The 22,636-nt window shown below is 39.9% G+C and overlaps 1 protein-coding gene across 6 annotated transcripts in view; it reads left to right on the top strand.

The window, feature by feature from the left end:
* The first annotated feature begins 2,246 nt into the window (after positions 1-2,246).
* The window catches only part of gramd1a (GRAM domain containing 1A), a 35,301-nt gene continuing 14,911 nt past the window's right edge, over positions 2,247-22,636 (top strand). The window contains exons 1-9 of one of the 6 annotated variants that reach the window (XM_044358178.1): positions 2,247-2,356; positions 3,458-3,597; positions 17,198-17,417; positions 19,388-19,408; positions 19,692-19,776; positions 20,009-20,112; positions 20,337-20,432; positions 20,811-20,891; positions 22,027-22,145. In XM_044358178.1, coding sequence (XP_044214113.1) covers positions 3,497-3,597; positions 17,198-17,417; positions 19,388-19,408; positions 19,692-19,776; positions 20,009-20,112; positions 20,337-20,432; positions 20,811-20,891; positions 22,027-22,145 — 827 coding nt within the window. In that variant the 5' untranslated portion in view covers positions 2,247-2,356; positions 3,458-3,496. Of the gene's footprint in view, positions 2,357-3,457; positions 3,598-4,469; positions 4,878-6,260; positions 7,407-12,933; positions 13,330-14,155; positions 14,239-17,197; positions 17,418-19,387; positions 19,409-19,691; positions 19,777-20,008; positions 20,113-20,336; positions 20,433-20,810; positions 20,892-22,026; positions 22,146-22,636 lie in introns of those variants that run through there. The other 5 variants (XM_044358176.1, XM_044358175.1, XM_044358177.1 and 2 more) reach the window with 5 other exon arrangements.

Below are 22,636 nucleotides of genomic sequence, written 5' to 3'. Positions count from 1 at the left end.
GAACTTTTGCTCAACTCCAGAGACCTTAAGTCTACGTAAAAAAAAACAAAAAAACATCCGCTGTTGAAGTCTCGAGCAGAGACTTTCAAAATGGACCCTCCAGCTGAGTGTATTATGAATATGAACCCCGAGGTACTTTTAAGAGCAGACCTGAGTGATGTGTACATTGTGGATAACCACTGTTCTAAGGTTGCCCACTGCCTTTGGGTCAAATACCATCTCCTCAGTCTCAGCGCAAGATAGTTAGTGTCACACCATTGCACAAATCTCTCTATTTCAGAATGGTAAGCTGATGAACTGCTGTCTCTGTGCATTAGGCCAAGGATAGCTACATACGTACGTTTTACTGCAATATGGTACGTAATATTTGTCTGTGAATAAACGATCTGTTCTCCTGTCCCTCTCCACAGATCAGAGGTCATGGTCAACTACAACTGGCAGGGAATTAATGTTCTTCTCAAGGACATTTCAGCAGAGATAAAGTGGTTGCTTCAGTGTTTTGATTGTTAGGTTACTAGAAATACAAGTTACCGTCTCAGTGAGTCAGCAAGATCGTGTGAATGAAAATCATTTCTCAGAGGATTTACATCCTACTCTGTCTTTACATGAACTGCCTTCAGTCTTACTCTGAGTTCAAACCCCTTTTAAGTGGCAGTATCACACTCCTCCTTTATTTTCATCTTAAATAAAGCTGCCAGAGGTAAATTACATTCCTCCTGAACTCAATATTGATTTGCCCAGTGTCCTCCCCAGTTGTCAGAAACTCTGCTTGACAAGGTCAAAGTTTCTGTTGAGTACACTTTGTGTACTAAATGCATAAGAAAAATGCATTCAATTTGTCTCTGTAGAAACACATTTGAAGTTAAACTGTGTGTCACTGGAAATGATCTTATCTGTAATTGTATTCTTTTAGACTATGGCCACATCAACTGAAGATTAATTTAAAGATTTTGCATTGTTTTCACTGATTGTGCTGAACTGGATTATACAGGTGCCAGTTACATTTGATTTTTTGCTTCTTTGTTTGGTTTTTCTCTATTGATTTAGCCATCATATTTTTTATTAATCAACTGACAACCTAATCTGTCTTGTTTTGAGAATCATACAATTTGGCATCAGTAACTACTATGTGATTTTGCTCTCAATATAAAAATGTACTTGGACCCTTCAGGCACTGCTGCTAACTCTATTCATTCATAAATAGCTGACCCACTCATTTCAGAATTATTTGACTAAACTTTTCCCTTTCGCTCAATTACTAAAACCATAAAATATCATATTTATTAACAGCAATATATAGTTTCTGTTCTCATCAGCTTTGATATCTGCCACTCAAGGGTCTGACAGTCATTCAGTGCCAGTTGGCTCAGAAAAACAAGGCCATTGAAGTCAAGGCTACCAAAACAGACATTGACTGAAGGCCTCAACTTGCATGCTGACTGGTGACGAAGAGATTCACGTGGTAGATACGACCAGTGTGTTCACATGATGAATGTAAGGAGTTTCTTTTTAAAAAAGAATGTCTTGTCATGTCAGGTCAAATTAAACATGCACCACTCTGAGGCCGTACAAACAAAACAAAAAAACAAAAAAAAAAGATTTATAGTGAACAGGGGAAGGATAAAGGCTGTGTTTCTGCCAGCGTGTGTACGTATTTGTGTATTTTGGCCACGCTAGAGGTCAGGGATGTTGTCATGTGATGTAACCGGATGACATAGTAAAGCGTGAAGCTATCATGAAACCCTCGCCTCTTTTAACCTTGTGGGAGCCTATCTGATGAATGATAATGACAATAAAAATCTGGCAGAGCAATCTTGAAAATTACACACATGTGACCAGGAGAGAGTGAAAGAAAGACCTTGTGCTGACAGACACACGGGGGGAAAACTTCAAGGAAATGTTGACATATGATAAACCCTGTGTATGTGTGTTTTGTGTGTGTGTGTGTGTTGTGTATATGGGGGGTGGGCTGCACCTCTGTGACCCTACACACGCATGCACACAGTGAGTGACACACCTCCTTCATCACTATGCTGGTGATGTTTTTTTTTTTTATTTTTAGCACAGATCGAGTTTCCAGTTCCCGATTCAGCAGCCAGAAGTACTCAGCAACACTTCCCTCCCCTGTAACGTGGAGCAGCTTCTTGCCCTGGCTGCATATGTAACACAGATCTCTGTCCTCTGTTTTGAAGTGGAGCCGGTGGAGCGTTGATTGCAGGAGGCAGTCACGGGGAGTGAGAAGATCCGGTAAACCTATGGAGAATTTGAAATTGCCAAGTCATTGTGATGCTCTGCCATCGATTTGAGAGGATACAGGCACAAATGCTGCTGGCTGAAGATCAAAACTGACAAGCAGGTAAAGGCAAATTCATTACACCAAGAGATGTGTAGATTTTCAGCATATATGCTATGAAATGTATTTTCTTGTTTTTAATGAAACCTACTTAAATGATAAAGCTGACTTAATTTCTATCAGGACTGTAAATTTCTCTGCTTTATAGCCTCTACAAGTTAGCTGCTGAAGTGTGAGGACACCTGTCCTAATGTGTATTTTCAAAAAGTCTCGTATAGCGAGGGCTCAACATTGTGGAAATAAGACTGAAAGATGCAAAGTGTGTACATACGATTAGTCAGTGGATCAATAAAATTTAATCGTCAACTATTTTGATAATTGATTATTTGTTTAAGTAATTTCTCAAACAAAAATGCCAAACATTCACTTGTTCCAGCCTCTCACTCGTGAGGATTTTCTGCTCTTCTTCATCTTAAGTGGCAGTGAACTGACTAACTTTGAGTTGTGTTTGAAGACATCACTTTAGGCTTATTGTCGCTTATTATTGGCCTCCCCACATCCAACCTCTCTGACCTCAACAGCAAAGCCATTAAACACAGAGCACGCACAATAGCACATGACCCTTGGCACCCCCTCTACCCATTCTTCACACTGCTTCCATCTGGTCCCAGATACAGATCCCTAGCCCAGGAACAGGCACTTTATGGCAGGTTTAGAGTTTTGTCCCCTTTGCCATAGCATCACTAAACAAAATACCCCAGTAACTGTCATGTGTATATGTACTATGTATATAGGTGTGTGTGTATGAATGTGGATGTATCCTGTATGGATGTCTTTCATGTCGATATTTTGTGGATGTATACTGTATTTATGTATCTATGTTTTTATATGAGGCTCTACAGATTGTGGCAACAAGTTTCTCTGAAGGACAATAAAGAATCGATCTGCCTATCTTTAGGGAAACTATGATGGACATTAACACTAATTATTTTCTTTAATAACTGAAAATAATCAACATATTAATTGATAATGAAATAATGTGTTAGTTACAGCCCTAAAATCCACAGCATTTAAGTTTTTTTTAATAATCTATGAGTACATTTTTAACCCATGCACGCCTGTCTTGCATCAGCTTAGCTGAAATCTTTCCTATTTTGTTTTCAGCTTCAGACAAGGTGACCTGTCGTTGGCCGTGTTTACTGTATGTGTCCTGGAGGAGAAGATATCCAATGTCTTAGAGGCTGCATACTACCTATAATAGATCATGACACCATATGGAGCGATGCTGCTGCAGGAAGCAGAAGGTGAGACGGATAATTCCCATTTGCCATATAGATTATGCCATTCTGGCTTTGTGTGTGTTTGTCCATGAGCAATGTATTTATTATTTTTTAAGAGAATATCTGCTCAATGAGCGCTCACAAATGTAACAAAGATTTTATAGCCATTTATTGAGGGAAAGGATGAGGCAGAAGTCACCAGGTTAGAAATAATGACTGCACATAGGACTATTCAACACAAGGGGTCGCAATGCCCCTTACATTTGGACACATAACAGCTCCCTTCAAATTAACTCTGAAACTATGCTAAATCTGTTGATTTACCTGTATTTGTTGCTCGTGGTGTACTGTGAACACCTGTTGTGATGGCTTCATGTTCATGCTTCAAGGCAGCCCTGTCGACTAGTCTACATAAGCGGAAAAAAGGATTGCTTGGTCTGCTTTCTATTCTCAGTAACGCAACATAACTGTAACAACCAGATCTGGTTCATGAGGGCAACGATTAGATTTTAGTCAATTCATACGATTATAGTTGTTGGAGAATAAAACTAATATTCAGCAGATTTTGTGTGTTTGATGTAAACAGTCGTCCTCTGCACGCCACATCCTCCTGGACTGTTATTTTCCCGGACTGTACTACAAAGTTTGTCGGAGGGGTGTTCGGTCCTGTTGTTCTGGTTGATGTGACTATTTAATCACACATTACGATACTCTTAATTATAATTTCTGGAATACTATTATGAAAGACATTGGTGTGATTATACTTTACTCAAATATAGCGAAGCAGAAGTAATATTTTTATTGATGAGATTTCTTGTACCCCACCCCCACTATGTATGAAGTTAATCACCCAACGGACTGGCTTCGTTCCTTTTCACTTTTCGACAAAAAACTCTTTGTCCCTTACTTTAAAACAAAGTTAAACACGACTAATGCTAAGCTAACTCGGTTGTTAGCTTTAAATTGTGTTTGATAGCAGTGTTTTATACCGGTCGGGGTGTTTTTAAAAGTGAAAATGGAAGACGTCGGCATGGTACTTTCTCTACTGGAAATTAAAGCCAACTAACGTTAGATAGTCATCTTTTTGTGAGCTGTCGGCCTTCAGAGGTCGGGGGTAACGTTAGCTAAACTTGGCTAAAGGCTAACGGTTAGCTACAGCCGGCAGATGCCTCTTTGAGCATCCTAAGTATGTTGATGTGTTCTTGTGAAAAAGTGGATTTTAACATTACTCCCCGCACCATCTCTCGGCTTATTTACGAGGCCGAGCAAGATAACAGAAACGGAGGAAACTCATCCAATGGGAGGTAGGAGTCACAACTTAAAAGTCTTTTCAGGCTGCAAAGTTTTTCTGTCCCATATATTTTGTCCATTTTCTGTCTGCGCACCCTTTTGTCCTTAGGTATTTAATCGCACACAATATCATGACAACACATGTCAGAGTGGTTGGTTGTGTTTCACTCAACTGCAGATCATTTAAGCGATACGTTTCTGAAGTCGAAATGAACATAACAACAATAACAACAACAACAACAACAACCGTGTTGACTGGTGAACTTGATATCGCAGGATCAGCTGTTCCTGAACACTTGCTGCCTGTCTGTGCCTCAACGGTCTGCATCTGAAATGGCTGTAGTCGGTGGTGTAATGTAGTACGGTAATAGCTTGAGATGGTCCGTGTTTTATGGCAAAAAAGATCAGGCTTGTTGAAGGCTGCACGGAGGATTATGGTGGATTACTCTGGACAAACAAGTCTGTGCCAAGATTGTTCTTGTTCAAACAGATCACAGCAAATACTGTCAGACGGGCTTGGGCTCTTGCCTTGGAAGTGCCTGCTTTGAAGGCAAACAATGGAGTGACACACACGTACACACACACACACACACACACACACACTCAAACCTTCCCGGTTGGAGGACACATCTGCAGTTATGTTTTCATATAGTGATGACCTTGTAACCTATAGTGGTAATCTGACCTTGTTAGTGTGGGTGTATTGAATGTCACAGGGTATGTTTATGTCTGCTGCGGTGTCTGGCTGTTGCTGTGTGACATTGTGTGTCTGTTCATTTTAGGACAAGTTGTGTTTTTCTTTATCAAGGTTGGGAAATGGTGGCATTTAAATTGAGCATCTGTTTTTTCATCCAGATGTGTTTGAGGTTTCCTTGCAACGCACAAGAATCATATTTTTCTCTGTGTCTTACTGTCCACTGAGAAACTCACAGTGAGTGTTAAGCGCGATGGCTCACTCTTGAACTTGGAGACAGCAGTTTTATAAAATCTCAATGAGTGATCTCAGTCATAACTTTCAGTTTTGGCTATTTTTTGAGTTTTTTTGAAGGGAGTAAATAATGCTTAATAATACTGTTAAAATAAGAAAAAAAATCTCCAGACCTGGACAAAATAATATACATAACATGAACTACCCCTCATAAATAAATCCCATTGATCAGTCTTCTAACAGGAATAATATTTCATTGCAAATAATCTGTCATATGATATCTCATATTACCAGAACTGGCAGAACAGACAGTATCAAAGACCAGACAGAAATAGCCCTAGTCTCACAATCATTTGTTCTAGTGGGAAGGTTAACTGAGTCATATTTCAAGAAAAAACATTTTAGAAAATGGTAGCTAGATGTAGGCTAGCCTTTTGAATGCAAAGTTTCTGCTCTTTTCACTTCTCAGGTAGCTACTTCCAGACGTAGGTCTGTCTTTGTCTGAGATTCAACTCTTGCAAAGATGAGCCTGATTATGCAAATGCTGGTCTGAAGTCTTCCAAAGGAAGGAGTATTGACGAAAGAGTGACGTCGGACAGCGCAAGAGGTGCAGAGGAGGAAGGGGTGTGAGGCACATAAGCAAAACGCAGGAAAGGGATAATAAAGCATCGTAGTCACTCTTGGCCAACACACATACAGACCGGACAGCCGGAAATGGATTGCCAAAAAGCACAAATTGAGAAACCCTGTGATATTATCTGACAGGCCTCCTCTCAGCTTCCTGCCGTATTGCTTTTTACTGTGAAGGAACACCCACACCACTGTCCACTTGTTTGCTTTGGTGTGAACTTGTGAGCTACACTTTTGCCACTTGCAGAGAATTTTACTTGCCTGATGAGACATTTAAGTTCACAGGAAATAAGCGAATACTGAATTATTTTCAGTTATGTTAATAGGTCAGTTGATTTGCCTGGATGCAGGACTTGATGTGTTTACCCATCCTTTTTCTAAAATATATTGGATGCAAGCATGACTGTAACATCGTGATTAGTCGTGATCGACCTCAACTCTGAAGATGCAACAATCACCTCATGGTGCCTTTGTCTTGACCGAAAGAGAATATTAAGCCCTGGAAAGCTCTGAAGATGACTATGCCATCTCCTGTGAGACCAGAAGGTATCGCCCTGGCTCAGCCCATCACCATCCCAACGCTGACTGTCCTGCCACCATCCTCAGATACGGAGTCCTGGTCTCGCTCCCCGAGCCCCAGACTGTCACGCTCCAGCCACCACAGCCGGTCCCACCGCAGCAAGACCCGAACCAAGAAACGAAACGCAGACGAGCACAGCTGCACTCCTAAGCGGCAATGGGGCAAAACACCACAAATTGTAATAGAGGAGCTTGGGGAGAAGGGCATCCTTCAACACCGCAGCCGCTCGCCCTCCCCCTCTGTGACCACTCAGGTGGAGGGGGGAGAGCAGGGTCAGGACAGCCCTTCACAGGACCTCCTCCTGCCACCGTCTCGCTCCTGGTCTCGTAGCCCCTCTCCCAGCCGGCGCTCCCGTTGGTCCCTCAGGAGCCTGCTCAGCAGAGACTCTGACTGGGACAGCTGCAGGTTAGTGTGCTGGATTCAAACCAAATAACCAGGCAGTGATTCAAGAAATAATGAAATAAAGGGCTAGTGTGTAGCCTTTGTGTCCTCCTTCATGGACAGAGGCCTAAATTAAAGAGTTTTTCCTCTTCATTCATCCAGTTGAAGGTTCTCTCTTTGAGGCTGGGTTTACTTATCTTACAGCAGCAGTACCACATAAGGTTCAGTGGCTTAGAACACAGCGTCCACACCCGTCAGCACTCTGTTTGACTGTCTCATGGGTAATCTATGCTTATAGCTCTGTAAAACCTCAGCCAATTTACATTCAGGCCTACTGAGACCAGATTTGCCTGCAATGACAGACTGGAGTGAGTAGCCTTTCATTTGTGCATGCTGGTGGGAAATAAAAAAAGGCCTTACATCTGACAGATTTACGCTTAGTCGACTTTTCACAAATGCCACATGAGGTCAACTATTTTGGATCAGGGTGGAGTTAATTAGCTAATGGCTAAAACTAGAGAGAACAGATTACACTACTGTTAAAATCCTGATTAAGTTGAGTTGATTCATTTTACACTGTGACATCTTATTAAAAAAAAACGGCAGGCCAACATTCAGATGGTAGACTTTCAGTGATGAAGCAAGACATGCCCATGACACCCCAATTAACAACTAAGAAGACATACATGACCTCCAATTGAAAAGTATTTTAAAATAATAAGCTTTTATAATAAATTACCTCTTTAAACAAGGGAAACAGCAAGGTTATGTAAACTGTAAACAAAGAAAGTGAGACCGCTGTTGTGGCAGTGAGGAAAAACTGAGCTGGGACAGTCACAAGGAGCTAGAGGCGGGGTTCCTGCGCCATTTATCCTTCCTCTGAAGCATGATATCACCTTCAGCCAATGGGAGTGGGCTCTCAGTCTGATGATGTCATGTGAGTCCAATCAGAGGAGGTTCTGGGCACCACTGCAGTGGGCTACAGAGGGCAAGCAGAGGGTGATTCTCTCCTTTGCTCCACATGAACAGCTGTGCCCTTGTCCTCTTCATTTACACATCATTTTATTGACCCAGTTACATTGTTTTGCTTCATGAAACGTAACATCCAGATCTTAATTATGACCCTTCCGATGGTAGTGTGACAGTCGCCTTTTATAGTGATAAACTAATGTTTATACACCTTTTTAAAAAAACAAGTGAAGTAACATTTTTAGGTTTAGAAAATACACATACCTCTTTTCAGGTTAATGGTAGAGCAAACAAAGCATTCAGATCTTATTTGTCAAGACTAATGTTGATACTTCTCACCAAATTGTTTTCATTTTTATTTAACCTTTATTTAACCAGGTAAAGTCCCATTGAGGTCAGTTACCTTTTTGTTCAAGGCAGACCTGGTCTGGACAGCAGCATTACAAGTTTCAGACTAGGGCTGCAACTAACAGTTATTCATATTATTGATTAATGTATTGATTATTTTCTCAATTTAAATAGTAAAAAAATGTTGATCACAGTTTCCCAAAGTGCAAGGCGACGTCCTCAAACGTCTTCTTTTGTCCCGACCAACAGTCCACAACCCAAAGATATTTAGTTTATTATCATAGAGGACTAAAGAAAGCAGAACATATTCACATTGAGAAAGTGGAAGCAGAGAATTTGGAAATTTTCCTCTTAAAAAAAACCCGACTCAAAACAATGAATTGATTATCAAAATATTTGGTGATTAATAGTTGTCAACTGATCAATTAATCGCTGCAGCTATATTTCAGACAGGACAATACAACAGAAAGGCACATAAATAAAACACTACTAAAAACCAGATGTCAGTAACAATAAGTCTCAGTTATAAAACAATTGTCAGTATTAAGAAAACTAAAATAAGTTAAAAACAGACAATTAGTAAAGGAATCATTTACCATAGAAGATATACAGTGCACTTTGAAATGTGTTCTTTACCTCATTTGAACAATTTTCTAGTCAACTTTGAAGTGTTTGCACAGCATGACAAACTCCCCGAACACAATTGATTTGCATTTGCCAAACAACTTTGACAAGGCTGCAAAAGTCTACACCCAAGGCAGGGTTGTATGGCAAATGTGTATTTTTCTTGTTTAACAGTGGAAAGTTTTCCACAAATAAAATCAACTGTGAGCAACTGACACATGGCTGGAGGTGCACTGGAGATTCATTGTGAACTGTGAACCATCTATACTGAATCTTCCCATTATTGACTCGGTCAGTTCATTAAAAGTGGTCGGGGCAATATTCACACTTGAATTTCATTGTGCCAGTGGAGATAAAATGTTGTTATGTTACAGGATTTTTTTTATTTTTACAGAAAGTTAATGAAGCAGCTCACAGTTGGTGATTATGTTCAAGTATCTCTACTATCAGGGAGCAGAATTTATGGTAGAGAGGATGAAGTCCTGTCAGTGTGTGCTATATTCCTGTAATTATAATTACCATATAGTAATTTGTAATACTGTATTTTAGAAACCTGTGTTCTCACTTTTTTATATTTAAGTAAAACAGTCTTAGACCTGCTTTAAGTACAGGTTGGATGCCAGGCAGGTCTGAAGTCCCACACTGAGCAGGGCATATCAGCTACAGTTCATCCTGAGTATCCTCAAAGCCAGGGCCGCTATAAAGGCTCATTAGACAGCAAATGACTTGTATCTCTGTCTTCATCCAGAGTGAGCATCCAGTGGAAACTTCTCCAGGGAGATATATCAGTGATGGTATTCAGAGAGGACGATGAGGTGTTAGAGCTGGCTAAAATGTTCTACTTGTGTCTTGTGTTTTCTTTTCCACCACCTAAGGCAATTAAAGCATATTGTTTGAGGACATCTTATTTTATTTGTTCAAATTTTCTGTCCTGAACGCAGTAAGAGTGACAAGTTGTTAGAGTAACTACTCTCCGTACAAGGCTACTGACAAAAATAATTTGATAGCGTGAGACATCAACGGTCAATGGGTCAATATGCTTGTGTGTTTGTTTGGGCTAAATTTAATCATTCACTAAGTGGATATTTCAGTTGTTTTTCCTTTATAGAACACTGGTCAATAAATGCATAACTGTATTTGTAGATGCTCATTTGCTGACTGCACTATTTTGTTCCCTGCCTTTGAATGTTGGAGTTGAAAGAGTTTATTTGTGACACATTTGTACTTTTTTTTTTTTTTTTTTTTTAATTGCCTTTTGAATATCTCAGTCACCAGATTTGATAAGGTAGAGCTGCATTCATTTGTTTTGCTCAACAAGCACAAATGCATTTTCCACAGTACAGCTGACAGGGTCAATTCTGCCTAACACAGAGTCCTCGTTCTACTTATGTTGATGTAAACATGTTAAATTGGCATAATAACATCACATGCTGAGTTTCAAAAATATGAAGACTGACAGGCCTCTTCTTTTAGATATTGCTATATATATATAACAATTATATAAATATTCAAATATTGTATAACTCGTACCTCTTGTCACTTGATGATCTGTTAGCAGAGGAAAACAGTCTCAAGTGCAATATGAAGTGTGTAGGAAATGTGTCAGAGGGGTTTTGGTTTTGGTTTGAAATGGCCGGGGGAGCACAGGCTGTATATCTATGCCGGAGACATACAACATAATGATGCTATTTAACGCTTAACATAGCACATTTTATATTCAGAGTAAATCAGCGCAACTCTTTAATAATTCAGCTCTAAGGTTGATCCTGGAGCAACTCAACACCTGACCAGACCTGGGTAAAGTTGTCAGTTTTTCTGAGACAAGTGTACAAACTTTCAGAAAGCATTACAAAGGATCTCACACATAAAACCCACTGACTGATAGTAGTTGCGATGAGACATTTCTTTTTCTATCCTCTATGCAGTCTCACTGCAGCTTTGTGACTCTTCCTGGTTCACGTAGTCTGTATTCAGTCGTCGCATTTACACACACTGATCTGATTATTAATCTATTTGTGGCAGTTGAACTTAGTTTCAGACATCCTTGTAGAGTTTCTGTCTTTGTTGGTAATTCCTGCACTGCCACACACTCGTTGCTGGTTCCTCTTGTATTATAGATTTTAATTCACTTTAGCAGAACGTGTGTACTCTAGGCTTTTTGGATTTTTGGCACTCCTGAAAATGTGCCACGTGTATACCATAAGTCTCCTAATTAACCCAAAGACATCGATCTGTATGCTCTCAGAAGTTCACTTGCACTTCTCTCCTCTTGTTCTTGCTGTGTTGAAATACGACATTTCTGTGGGCAGGAAGGAAAAGGCAATAGCGAAGGATGTTTTCTTACGTGCTGTTCTGTATACCCACATCCTGTACATATACAGCGGTTCTTTTAAGCTACATTCTATCTCTTTTCTTGTCCTCTTTTCAATGACCACTCGGCCCTTGAAACTCTGACGTTGTTATGGGCCATTGGTGAACCTCAGAAAAGCAGATTACACAGAGGGAGACAGCATGGTGGAGATGTGGGCCTGGCTCAGGCCAGCGTGGATTATGATGTGGACTCTAATCCAGAGGGATGGACAGAGAGATTGAGGGTTAAGGGATTGGGTGGGCTCTGGGCTATGGCCAGGTGGGTTCACTACAGGCAGCCATGGACTCCGTATTTACAATTTAAAATATGGTATTTAGGGACACAAAGATGAACTAGAGTTGCACAAAAAACTACAGTTAAGGCACTGTTTGAAGTGTGAAGCATGACGTCTTTGTTGTTTTGCCTCTATGCAGTGCTAGGAAAATAAAGAGATGAAGCATGACCCTTTATGTACCTCATAGATTTACAGTCATTTTATTATAGAAAATATACATTTTATAGTAGTTATTTCAACTATTGCAAGAAACCCACAGCCTCCATCTGTTATATATATATTAATCCCAAAATTAACTACTTAATCCCAACCCTTAGATGTTAGATGTATTTGTTTTGTTTGGAACACATAGATTGAAATAGGGCTTTATAACTTGAACTAATCATTATTTTTAGCATTGATTAATCTGCTGATTAGTTTCACAATTAATCATTTGGTCTATAAAATGTCATACATTTGCACATACATGATAATTCCCAGAGCCCAATTTTCAAAATGCTTGTTTCGTCTGACTAACAATCAAAAACCCGAATATTATTGATTTACTATTATAAGAAAACCAGTTGAAGAGTTGGACTCAGTGATTTGTTTTGGCACTTTTGCTTAAAAATGACTCAAAAGAGTCACTAGTAAATTTACTGTCAATTGATTAATCCACTAATGGTTTGAGCTCTACACCATGAGGTAGAGTGTTTGTCTTGATGCACATGCTTTGGGGAAAATTAATGCTTTAGTTTTTGTTTTGAGCATCAGTTTGGATAGTAAATATAAGAATACTTCATATAGCCAGCACAAGTCTCATTTTTACATTAACATAAAACCCCTCATTTGGACTCTCGGTGCCCCCCAGTTCAGCACCACCTTACTGTAAAAAAAAGAAAAAAAAAAAAAAAGAAAAAGCAAGGCCTCACTGTGCACATGGAGCCTCCTACTCCCTGCTCCTCCTCCTCCCTCCCTCCTTCCCTCCCTCCCTGTTTGCAAAGGGGATTACGGATGGACGCAAAAACGGCAGCCCGTTACCGGGTCCTGCAAACGGCATAGGGAACAGGGGTCCGTCCGGTACCTGGCTGCGAGGTGCAGGGGCGTCGGCCACGATGGGAAACTAACATCCGACCGCGGGACGGCCGACGATGGGCGCATTTCTACCCCGAGGCTGAGCGAAGAAAACAAGGCAGAAGAGCGGACATACACCCCTTTAGCGGCTTGCACACTCTCTCTCACACACACACAAACACACACACACACACACACCAGGAACACCGGTGCCATATTGATACAGTAGTGAGCAGCGACGTGTGTGTGTGTGTGTGTGTGTTTTTGTGGGCATCAGCTGGATCGCAAACACCTCATGACATGTTCGAGTAAGTGGCATAATGAGAGTCTCCTTTTTAAGTGTGATGAATAGCATCTGCTGTGCGGTGAGTTGTGTTTGGTCCTTCATACACCGCTCGTTTGTTGTGGTCAAATGACAATCACATTTTGCAATTCTCACTGATAACAAGGGCGGGACGGGTGTAGTTTACGTTAGAGCACAGGTGTGCAGCCACAGCCTGATATTAACCGTGTAAACTGATAGCGACATGTTTACGCTCAGCCTGTCGGTGGTCATTCGGTCACAAGGTTTGACAAGATCCCCTTCCCCACTTCTCCATCCTGTTTCACTGACGATAACAGCTTCCAGGCTTGCACTGCTTTTTTTGGACTGAGTTGGATAATTCCACCTAACGACTCATTTGACTTTTTTTTCTTTTTGTCTCGTCAGTTATTGTGTCGTAAACGAGTTCATCGCTTGTTTTGGGTAGCCGGTGTGCTAGCTAAACTGTTAGCTTATACTCTGTTTAAGTTCGCTTTGCATTAATGTGTGATAGGAGAGACAGGACAGTATCGAGGCTAGCTACACCAGAGAGAGATGGCTGGAGGTTTGTGTCGAAATTTCTGGCAATGCTGCCGGGTTGCCGGGATTTAGCACCGGTTTGCAAACACATGCTGACACAGATTTACATCACTCAGTGTCCTGGTCACAACAAGCCTATTTACACCGCCCGCGTACGTTTACCTAAAGATAGCTTAATGCCACTTGTCATAATGCCTCTCTAATTAACATAGCCGGATTAAATAACGTGATATTTCAGGATTATTTTCCTATAAAAAAAACAACCTGGTGAGGGACAAGGATGGATCTCTGGCTTCACTGCCCTGGAGATGATCATATTGACTCTCCCTCCTCACCCCGCAGCTTCTGTCACTGACATCTGCAGCCAGGTTTACAGGTCTCAGCTGTACTCTTTTACATGCATAAATAGCGAAGTACAGTCTGCTTTTCAAGGAAGACCAGGCCAAGAGGCCAGCTTAAAAAAAAAAAAATTTTATGATTATAAATATAAACAACATACTGTCATATGCTACAAAAGAGTGAAGTAAATATTCAGTTTGAAATGCATAAATGGGTATGAGTTTCCCAAACAATCTAAAGTTAAAATAAAACATTTAGTAGCAAACACACTAAGAGTGCTATCGTTTACATCCTTTGAAATTGACAGTTTCAAGTCCTTCTGTACATCTTCAGTAGAAAAGGGCAGTGTATTTAAAAGCTTCCCCCCCCCCCATTAAAGGAGGGGTTCACCAAGTCTGTCTTAAAACAGCAGTAAGATGCCCAAATGAACATTGAAATAGGTTTTTCGTGCCATAATCATTCCTCCTGTTCATACTGGTCATTAGAAGATCCCTTCATAATGCACTTACAATGTAAGTGATGGGGGGACAAAATCCACAAGTCTCCCTCTGTGCAAAAAAAATGTATCTGAAGCCAATATTTAACTTCAGCTGTCCAGATTACATAAGTAAAATATTAGATATATTTCAACATTACAGTCTTTTTAGTGCCAAAGTCTCTCTTTTTGTCACTAAACTTCCACCGCGGCTCAACAGGAAAACTGTCTGAGAAAACACAAAGAGGGAATTTTATGCTAAAAAGACTGTAAATGTGGCAAATATCCTCTTAATATGACTAACTCAGACTGCTGAAGCCTCAAAAACTTCAGATAACCTTTTAAATACATTTATGTACAAAATGACTGTGTGGACACATTGTGGATTTTGGCCCCCATCACTTACATTGAAAGCACATTTGAAAGGGATCTTTTAACAGCAGTATGAACAGGAGGAATGATAACAGTGAGGAAAACCTCTTTGAGTGTTCATATGGGCACCTGACTGTTGTTGTAACACATCCTTATCCTTGTTGATTACATCCTTGCACCACTCAGACTAATTTCAGCCTCCAGTTGGGATGAGGAGGGGAAAATGAGAACAAGATTGAAGGAATTAAACTGTCATGTGGAGAATTACGTTTGGCTTCATCACTTTGCATAAATTAGGAAGGGAAGTGGTACAAATAAACTGATCATTGAGGGAATGACAACACAGCAGCTGATGTTGATGGAGAAATTAGTCAGAAAACGAAGGTTAACGTGGGGATAATTTGAGACAAGGTGGTTTGGCGTGTGGAGAGCAGTCGGACTTAAGGGGAGTTGATGAACTGATGTACATGAATTATTTCAGTAATGAAATAATTAACTGTAGCCCAGAAGGAGCGTAATACTGTTGAGCGAGCAAGCAGAGCATCCATCAAGTCCTAAGTGTGGAGTTTACAGATTTAAAGCTAACTCTGGGACAACTACATCTGATTCATGGTGCCTGGACGCTGATAAATAACTTTGACGTAGGCAAATTTCGAAGTTGACTGATGGTGAATGCAGCGGTTGTTTTACTTACAAAGGAATGAGGTGACACCATGGTAACTGTGTTGTGACATAAATATAGCCATTTTCACGGGTCACTGACCCGAACATTAGATGCAAATGTTTTGGCAGCAGTAGGACCGACCCTGATGATGACAGTGGAGGTAAAACCATGTCAGTTCTATTAAATTCAAGGGTGGCTGACGTTGTTTTGGTTTTAGCTTTGTTTTACAAGTTGGACTGTGGTAGGGCTTAAACTAACTACAAGTAACCCATCAATTGATAATTCATCTATTAATTATTATGTGTATAAAATGTAAAATATGATAAATGCCAATCACAAGTAAGGTTCTGTCTTACCAGCAAGTGTACTTTTTACTTAATCGTTCACATTTATGTCAACTGACTTATCAATATATTTAGTAATCATTTGAGCAGTAGAGCACACTGTTACCTCGAAGTCAAGACAACCGAGCTGCTTTTATCTTTTTTAAGTACACGTTTCTGTCCACACAAAAGGATTCCTGCTCTTCATACTGACCATTAGAAGATCTCCTCCAAATGTTTTCATAATGTAAGTGATGGGGGACAAAATCCACGGTCCTTGTTTTGAGCAAAAATGTATTCAGAGGTTAATCTGATAAGATAATATAAGGCTTCAGCAGTCTGAGTTAGTCAAATAAAGTGTGTATCTTCCACAGTTACAGTCTTTTTTTTTTTTTTTTAGTAAAAAAACAAAATATCTCTCGTTGTGTTTCGACTGTGTGTTTTCCTGTTCAGCTGTGGAAGGATTGTAACAAAAAGAGTGAAAATTTGACACTAAAAAGACTGGACTTTGAAAGATATAGAATTGATTTGACTAACTTGGACGGCTGAAACCCCATATTATCTTCAAATAAACTTTTAAATACATTTTTGCACAGGAGGAGGGCTGTGGATTTTGTCCCCTATCGCTTACATTGAATATGCATTATGAAGGGATCTCTAAATGGTCAGTATGAACAGGAGGAATGATTACAGCAGGAAAAACATGTGTCAATGTTCATTTGGGCACCTGACTGTTGTTTTAGGACAGACTTGAAAAATTGTGAACCTGTCCTTTAAATTTATCAGGAGAAAATTGGATCAGACATTTGTTATTACAACACAGACTCACTAAAACTCCAACTTTTTATTCTAAAGGACTGTGGGTCCTGTGTTTTGTTGCTACACTTCTTGACTGGACAGTCTTAAAAACCACTACTGGATGGCTTTAAATACCCTAGCTGTCTGGCTGCTGTATCAGTCAAAATGAGGCCTTACATAGCCTTTGGTCTTCAGTCGGCGGTTTGAGATTGCATGCTATTGTCAAATAGGAAACGCCTGCAGCCTTTCTTCATAGCCTGACATTAAAGGCATTACAGAGCAAAATTTTGCAATGAAATATGAAAGAGTTTCCGCTGTTCTCCCCTGGCTAAATCTTTCTCTCTGTTGTCTTTTCTGTCTCCAGCACGGCCAGTAACTCTCCGCGCAGCACCCCTGGCAGCTCTCCCTCCTTGCGGCGCCGGGTTCTTGGGGGTGGCAGGGCCAGTGAGAGTGAAGGAGGAGGAGAGAAGAGCAGTGGTGGAGGAGGAGGTGGTTCAGATAGCCCCCTGCCCTCCATACCTTCTGCCTCCTCCCTCACATCCGCCTACCCAATTGCTTCTCGACATTTCAGCCGCAATGCCAAGGTAACTCAGAATACACACAAGTCAAGTTTTAGTGTTTAGGCATTTTAGTCTTATCTTAGTCAAAAAAAAACCCTTGCTATTTTAATTTTGAGCCATCAGATTATATTGAACATTTTAGTCAATCTGGTCCAGACATAACCAATAATTTTTAGTCAAACTTATTTCACATCATCTTATCATTATCTGATGAAAAACACAGGTTGAATGATTAAGAATACAGCTTTGCAGAAAGTGTCTGGTCTGATGGTATCAATTTAAGGAATACATCCAGACATGGAACATGTCCTGATTTGCATATTTATTTTGAACCAACACGATTCAACAACTGGGGCCCAATAATCCCTTTATAAATCATAAATCAGCGACAGACAAATCAAACGTTTTGAAACCAATTTTTTGGTCACCCAAAGTGCATGACAAACATACCTTTCTGTTCTGAACAACGGAAATAAAAGTAGTTAGCCTAATGAAATTGAAAAGAGTGCTGCACACACACCAACTACAATCTGCTTACATTAAAAAAATTAAAATACTGATACCCTCTCTCTTTCTCTTTCTCTTTCTCTTTCTCTTTCTCTTTCTCTTTCTCTTTCTCTTTCTCTTTCTCTCTCTCTCTCTTTCTCTTTCTCTCTCTCTCTCTCTCTCTCTCTCTCTCTCTCTCTCTCTTTCTCTTTCTCTTTCTCTCTCTCTCTCTCTCTCTCTCTCTCTCTCTCACTCGCACACACACACATATATATTTGGATATTTGGATTGTAATTTAGAAAAAAAACCAGACTATAATATTTTATCTACTTTTTTTGTCAACAAAAATAAAGAGAGATTTTGGTAAAGTTTTTATTTCTTGAACTACATTTTAGTCTCGTCTTAATATCGCATGATGACATAGTTCCGGTTAGTGTTTAACGACATCAGTGCTGTCTCGTCAACATCTTGTCTTAGTCATGGAAAAAAGGTTGTTGAGGAACATATTTAGTCATAGTTTTCATTAATAAAATGAACACTGATGTTATAGAGGAGTGCTAAACTTAGAATGACTTCAGCAGATATAGACATGCACATGGAGAAGGGAGGCAAAAAGCAAGACCTTACTACCAATGTTCCTGTTCAATATAGTGTGATCGCTATGTATCCTTAGACTCAGATCTCTTTCATGTTATCACAGTGAGCTACGGAGATAAGGCTATTTATTCTAGTCTTGTCGTGTGTCCTCATCAAAGACTCATATCATATTTATGATCTAAAGTTTGATATAAACAACATTTTATAACTAGCTAACAAACAGTTGTGCATGAATGCACTTTTAACTTTGTTTTCAGTTAGACTTTGTGAATAACAAATAAAGATAAATACCAAAAATCTTTTTGAATGGGCGGGGGGATTAATATAGATGTGCTGCCCACATATTTTACATGTGGGTAAATGCAGTTGTAAAATAGCACTCCACTCTCATGCTAGTAAATTCTCATTCAGACCAGATATCTTTAGCGAATGTTTTAAATGTTTGTTTTGTATTTTTGTTAACTTTTCATTGTAGCCATGTGAGCTCTTACAATATTGACCGTTTCTGTCAGCAGACAGTAAAGTGTTAGTATGTTTGCCCTATGTAAATTTACTCAGATGTTGCATGTAATTCTTTGTGCCTGAGGCTTCTGTTTAAGCTTTCGCAGGTCCTTTATTTACGGCTCATTGTTGTGAGAAGAATAGCTGATATTAATGTCTGTTCATTACAGCTGGTCAGTGACACGTACCTATTGTAAAATGGAGAAGTGCTGATAGTTTTGACAGCTCTGAAAACGGCAAAAGGTTAAATATGGACTGAACTGGCAGGATTACATGCATACAAATATCAAAGTGGGCTACTTTACCGGAGCCATGTATGCTGATAGATTTTCCATATCTGTATTAAATAAGTTTGCACTGTAACCTTTTATTGTTACCAAGATAACTGAGTACTGTTCTTTTCTTTACAGAAAATGCAGAGCTGGTACAATGTAAGTAAACATTAACAGCCCCTCATTACGCATTTTGACTCCAGGGTACTTGACTTTGCTAATGTTTGTTTGATTTTAGTTCCTGACAGTTAGAACTACATGTGGTAAAAAGCTTATCATTGGTGCTGAAGAATTTTAGTGTTTGTCCTGTAGATAAATACACTGTTTTTCTCACTTGCTTCACCAAATATTCCAGTCTAGCCTAAGGCTGTTGACTGTAGTGTAGGCTAGTTGTGGGGTAGACTACTATGTCCTCTTTAATATTTCCTGTCCTCTCCCTCAGGTTCTCAGTCCCACATACAAACAGCGGAACGAGGATTTTCGTAAAATCTTTAAGAAACTTCCTGATGCAGAGCGACTTATAGTTGGTGAGTGAGACGCACATATGTCAGAGACACGTCGGCGTATGATAAATGTACGCATATGTGGGTGCTGTACCCACGTGGGGCGAGCTATACCTGTGTCACCGCACACTCGAGAAAGACTCAGCGAAACCCCTCAATTTAAAATCAGCCTCATGCATTGTAGAAGTGATTCCTGATACTAGCAAGTGTCTTTCTGTCAACTGACCTCTTTTTCTTCTCCCGTTTCTTCCCTCAGACTACTCTTGTGCCCTGCAGAAGGACATACTGCTTCAGGGACGCCTTTATCTGTCGGAGAATTGTCTTTGTTTCTACAGTAACATCTTCCGCTGGGAAACCACTGTAAGCCACGCACGCACTGTGTACACATTCGCATGCGCACAGGCAAACACGTGCCTGTTGTAACCTGGTTAATGTCACACCTGCAATCAGATAAGAAGTCCTTTTAATGCACCTGTTTGCAGATCAATATAGATACGCTCAGGCACTTGGTGAGATAAGAATATCGCACGGAGAAATACACACTGAAGCATACAGACAGTAAATCTCTCCCCTTCACTATTCAGATCACTATCCTGCTGAAAGACGTGACCTCTATGACCAAGGAGAAGACTGCCAAGCTCATCCCAAATGCCATCCAGATCAGCACTGACAATGAGAAGGTCAGACTCGAGCACAAATAATATTCGGTCCTGGTTAAGATATTCTCAAGGACTAAAGACTTCTTCCAAAAGCATATTTTTGTAGCGTATGAACACATTTTCTGTCCTTTTTACGTTTTAAGGTAACTACTGCAACAAAAGCATAAAGCGCTAGCTATTGATACTGTTTACTTCAAGTAATGGTTTTTTGCTTGTGAAGCAGTATGAAATAAGCTGACTCAACTGTATCTCTACTCACCATGACAAAGCAAACATCTCAACAGAGGGAAACCATCCGTCAAAATCCCCTGTCATTTTTTTTTTTTTTTTTTTCTTGTCTAATGTCTCCTTCCTTCCTTCCCTCCCTCCTTCCTGTCCCACCGATATTCACCCTCTCAGCACTTCTTCACATCTTTCGGAGCGAGGGATCGCAGCTTCATGATGATTTTCCGTCTGTGGCAGAACGCACTGATGGACAAGGTACATCCTCCTCTCCCACCCTCCTGGCGGTTTTGTCTACTGCCTGGTGTGACACAGACAGTGGTTACCCTCTCAGAATAGAACACAATGTCAAGAAGCAGGAGATGGCTCGGGAGAACAATTTAAATCACTGCTATTGGCTGAGTTTGAATATAGAGATTTATTTGGATGGCACCGGTGCAGAAATGCGGCAGCTAAGTACAGCAATTGGCAGCAGACAGCGAGATGAAACTTTATGTGCAGTTGAAACACGAGTAAACACATCAAATGCTACATTGTGAAAACAGTGTTAATAGAGCGTTAATTTCAAACTTTGTTGTGTAGCTTATATAATTAATTAAGTTTATCATGGAGGTCAACAGAATTTAGCGTAGTGCAAAATCCAAAAATATGATCATTGACGATGTCATTGAGTGTGATGAGTGACCCTTTTGAATTGACCAATGTATTAATTTATTTATAAGGGACAACACACATTAATTAACATTATTATGAGTTGACAGATTAACCAAAAGACTATTTTCTGTCTGCAGTCCCTGAGCTGGTTATACTTTAAAAGAAACTAACAAGAGATATATAAAAAAAAAAACAGACAAGACAACATCAAACCACATGTAAGCGGATACGGCATAGATCAACGGAAACCTGATTAAAAAACCAATACAGGATAGACGCATACAAGATACACAACAAACAGACCCTTACGATAACTGACAAGACTTAACATCGCAATGAGTCACAAAGCTATTATCTTACAAACAAGAACACACACACACGCTCCTAAAAGAACAAAACAGGCATGCAAGAGGCAGCCAACATTAGACATCACATATAGTATGCAGACTTTAGATACACTGAAGGACAGAGCATTTATCTACTGCATTATTTAGATAATGAAGTGGCTGTGTCCTCTCTGGTTTGATGTCCTCATTTTTAATCAGTCAGATCATACTGACTTAAGTGCCACCTCATTAAATCTTGTCATCCTGTTAACAGTCAGAATTGATTAGTTCTCAGCGCCCTTTGAATGCTAATAAAAACTCTCGCAGTATATTGCGCAACAAACAGAGGCATCCTGGACTACTGTATGTAGATAGCAGCAAAATAATCATCTGTCTTTGTGTTTGTCTTGCAGTCTCTGTCCCCCAAAGAGCTGTGGCACATTGTGCACCAGTGTTACGGCACTGAACTGGGCCTCACTAGTGAAGATGACGACTACGTCTCCCCCACTGCCGAACACATGAACGGCCTACTGTGAGTGGTCATGTGTAAAAAAAAAAAAAAAAAAAAAAAAAGCAGACTAATATATGGTGCAGTGCATGTTACTTCAGTGCCTTTTTTATTTATACATGGATGCTTTTTAACACACTGATGTATGAGTATGTTCAGTGAGGAAAGCTAAGGATGTTTGTTTTACAGCTGCAACGATTAGTCGATTAAATCGATTAGTTGGCAATTATTAAATAAATCGCCAACATTTTTGAGAATCGATTAATTGTTTTGAGTCATTTTTTTAAGAAGAAAATGTCCATATTCTCTAATTCCAGCTTCCCAAATGTAAATATTTAGTCCTCTATGACAGTAGACAGTAAAGTGAATGTGATTACTTGCAAAACAGAAAAAAACATCAGACAAAAAAAACATACTCCTCAGGTTCTTGTATTGCATGCATGTGCAAATACCACCAGACAAACTGACAGCTTGAGGGGTTTAGTGTTCTCTCTCTTTAACCAAACAAGCAAATC

Source organism: Thunnus albacares, chromosome 8, assembly GCF_914725855.1.
Source record: "Thunnus albacares chromosome 8, fThuAlb1.1, whole genome shotgun sequence".
NCBI classification, from domain to species: domain Eukaryota; kingdom Metazoa; phylum Chordata; class Actinopteri; order Scombriformes; family Scombridae; genus Thunnus; species Thunnus albacares.
This window is presented reverse-complemented; position numbering and strand designations above follow the sequence as displayed.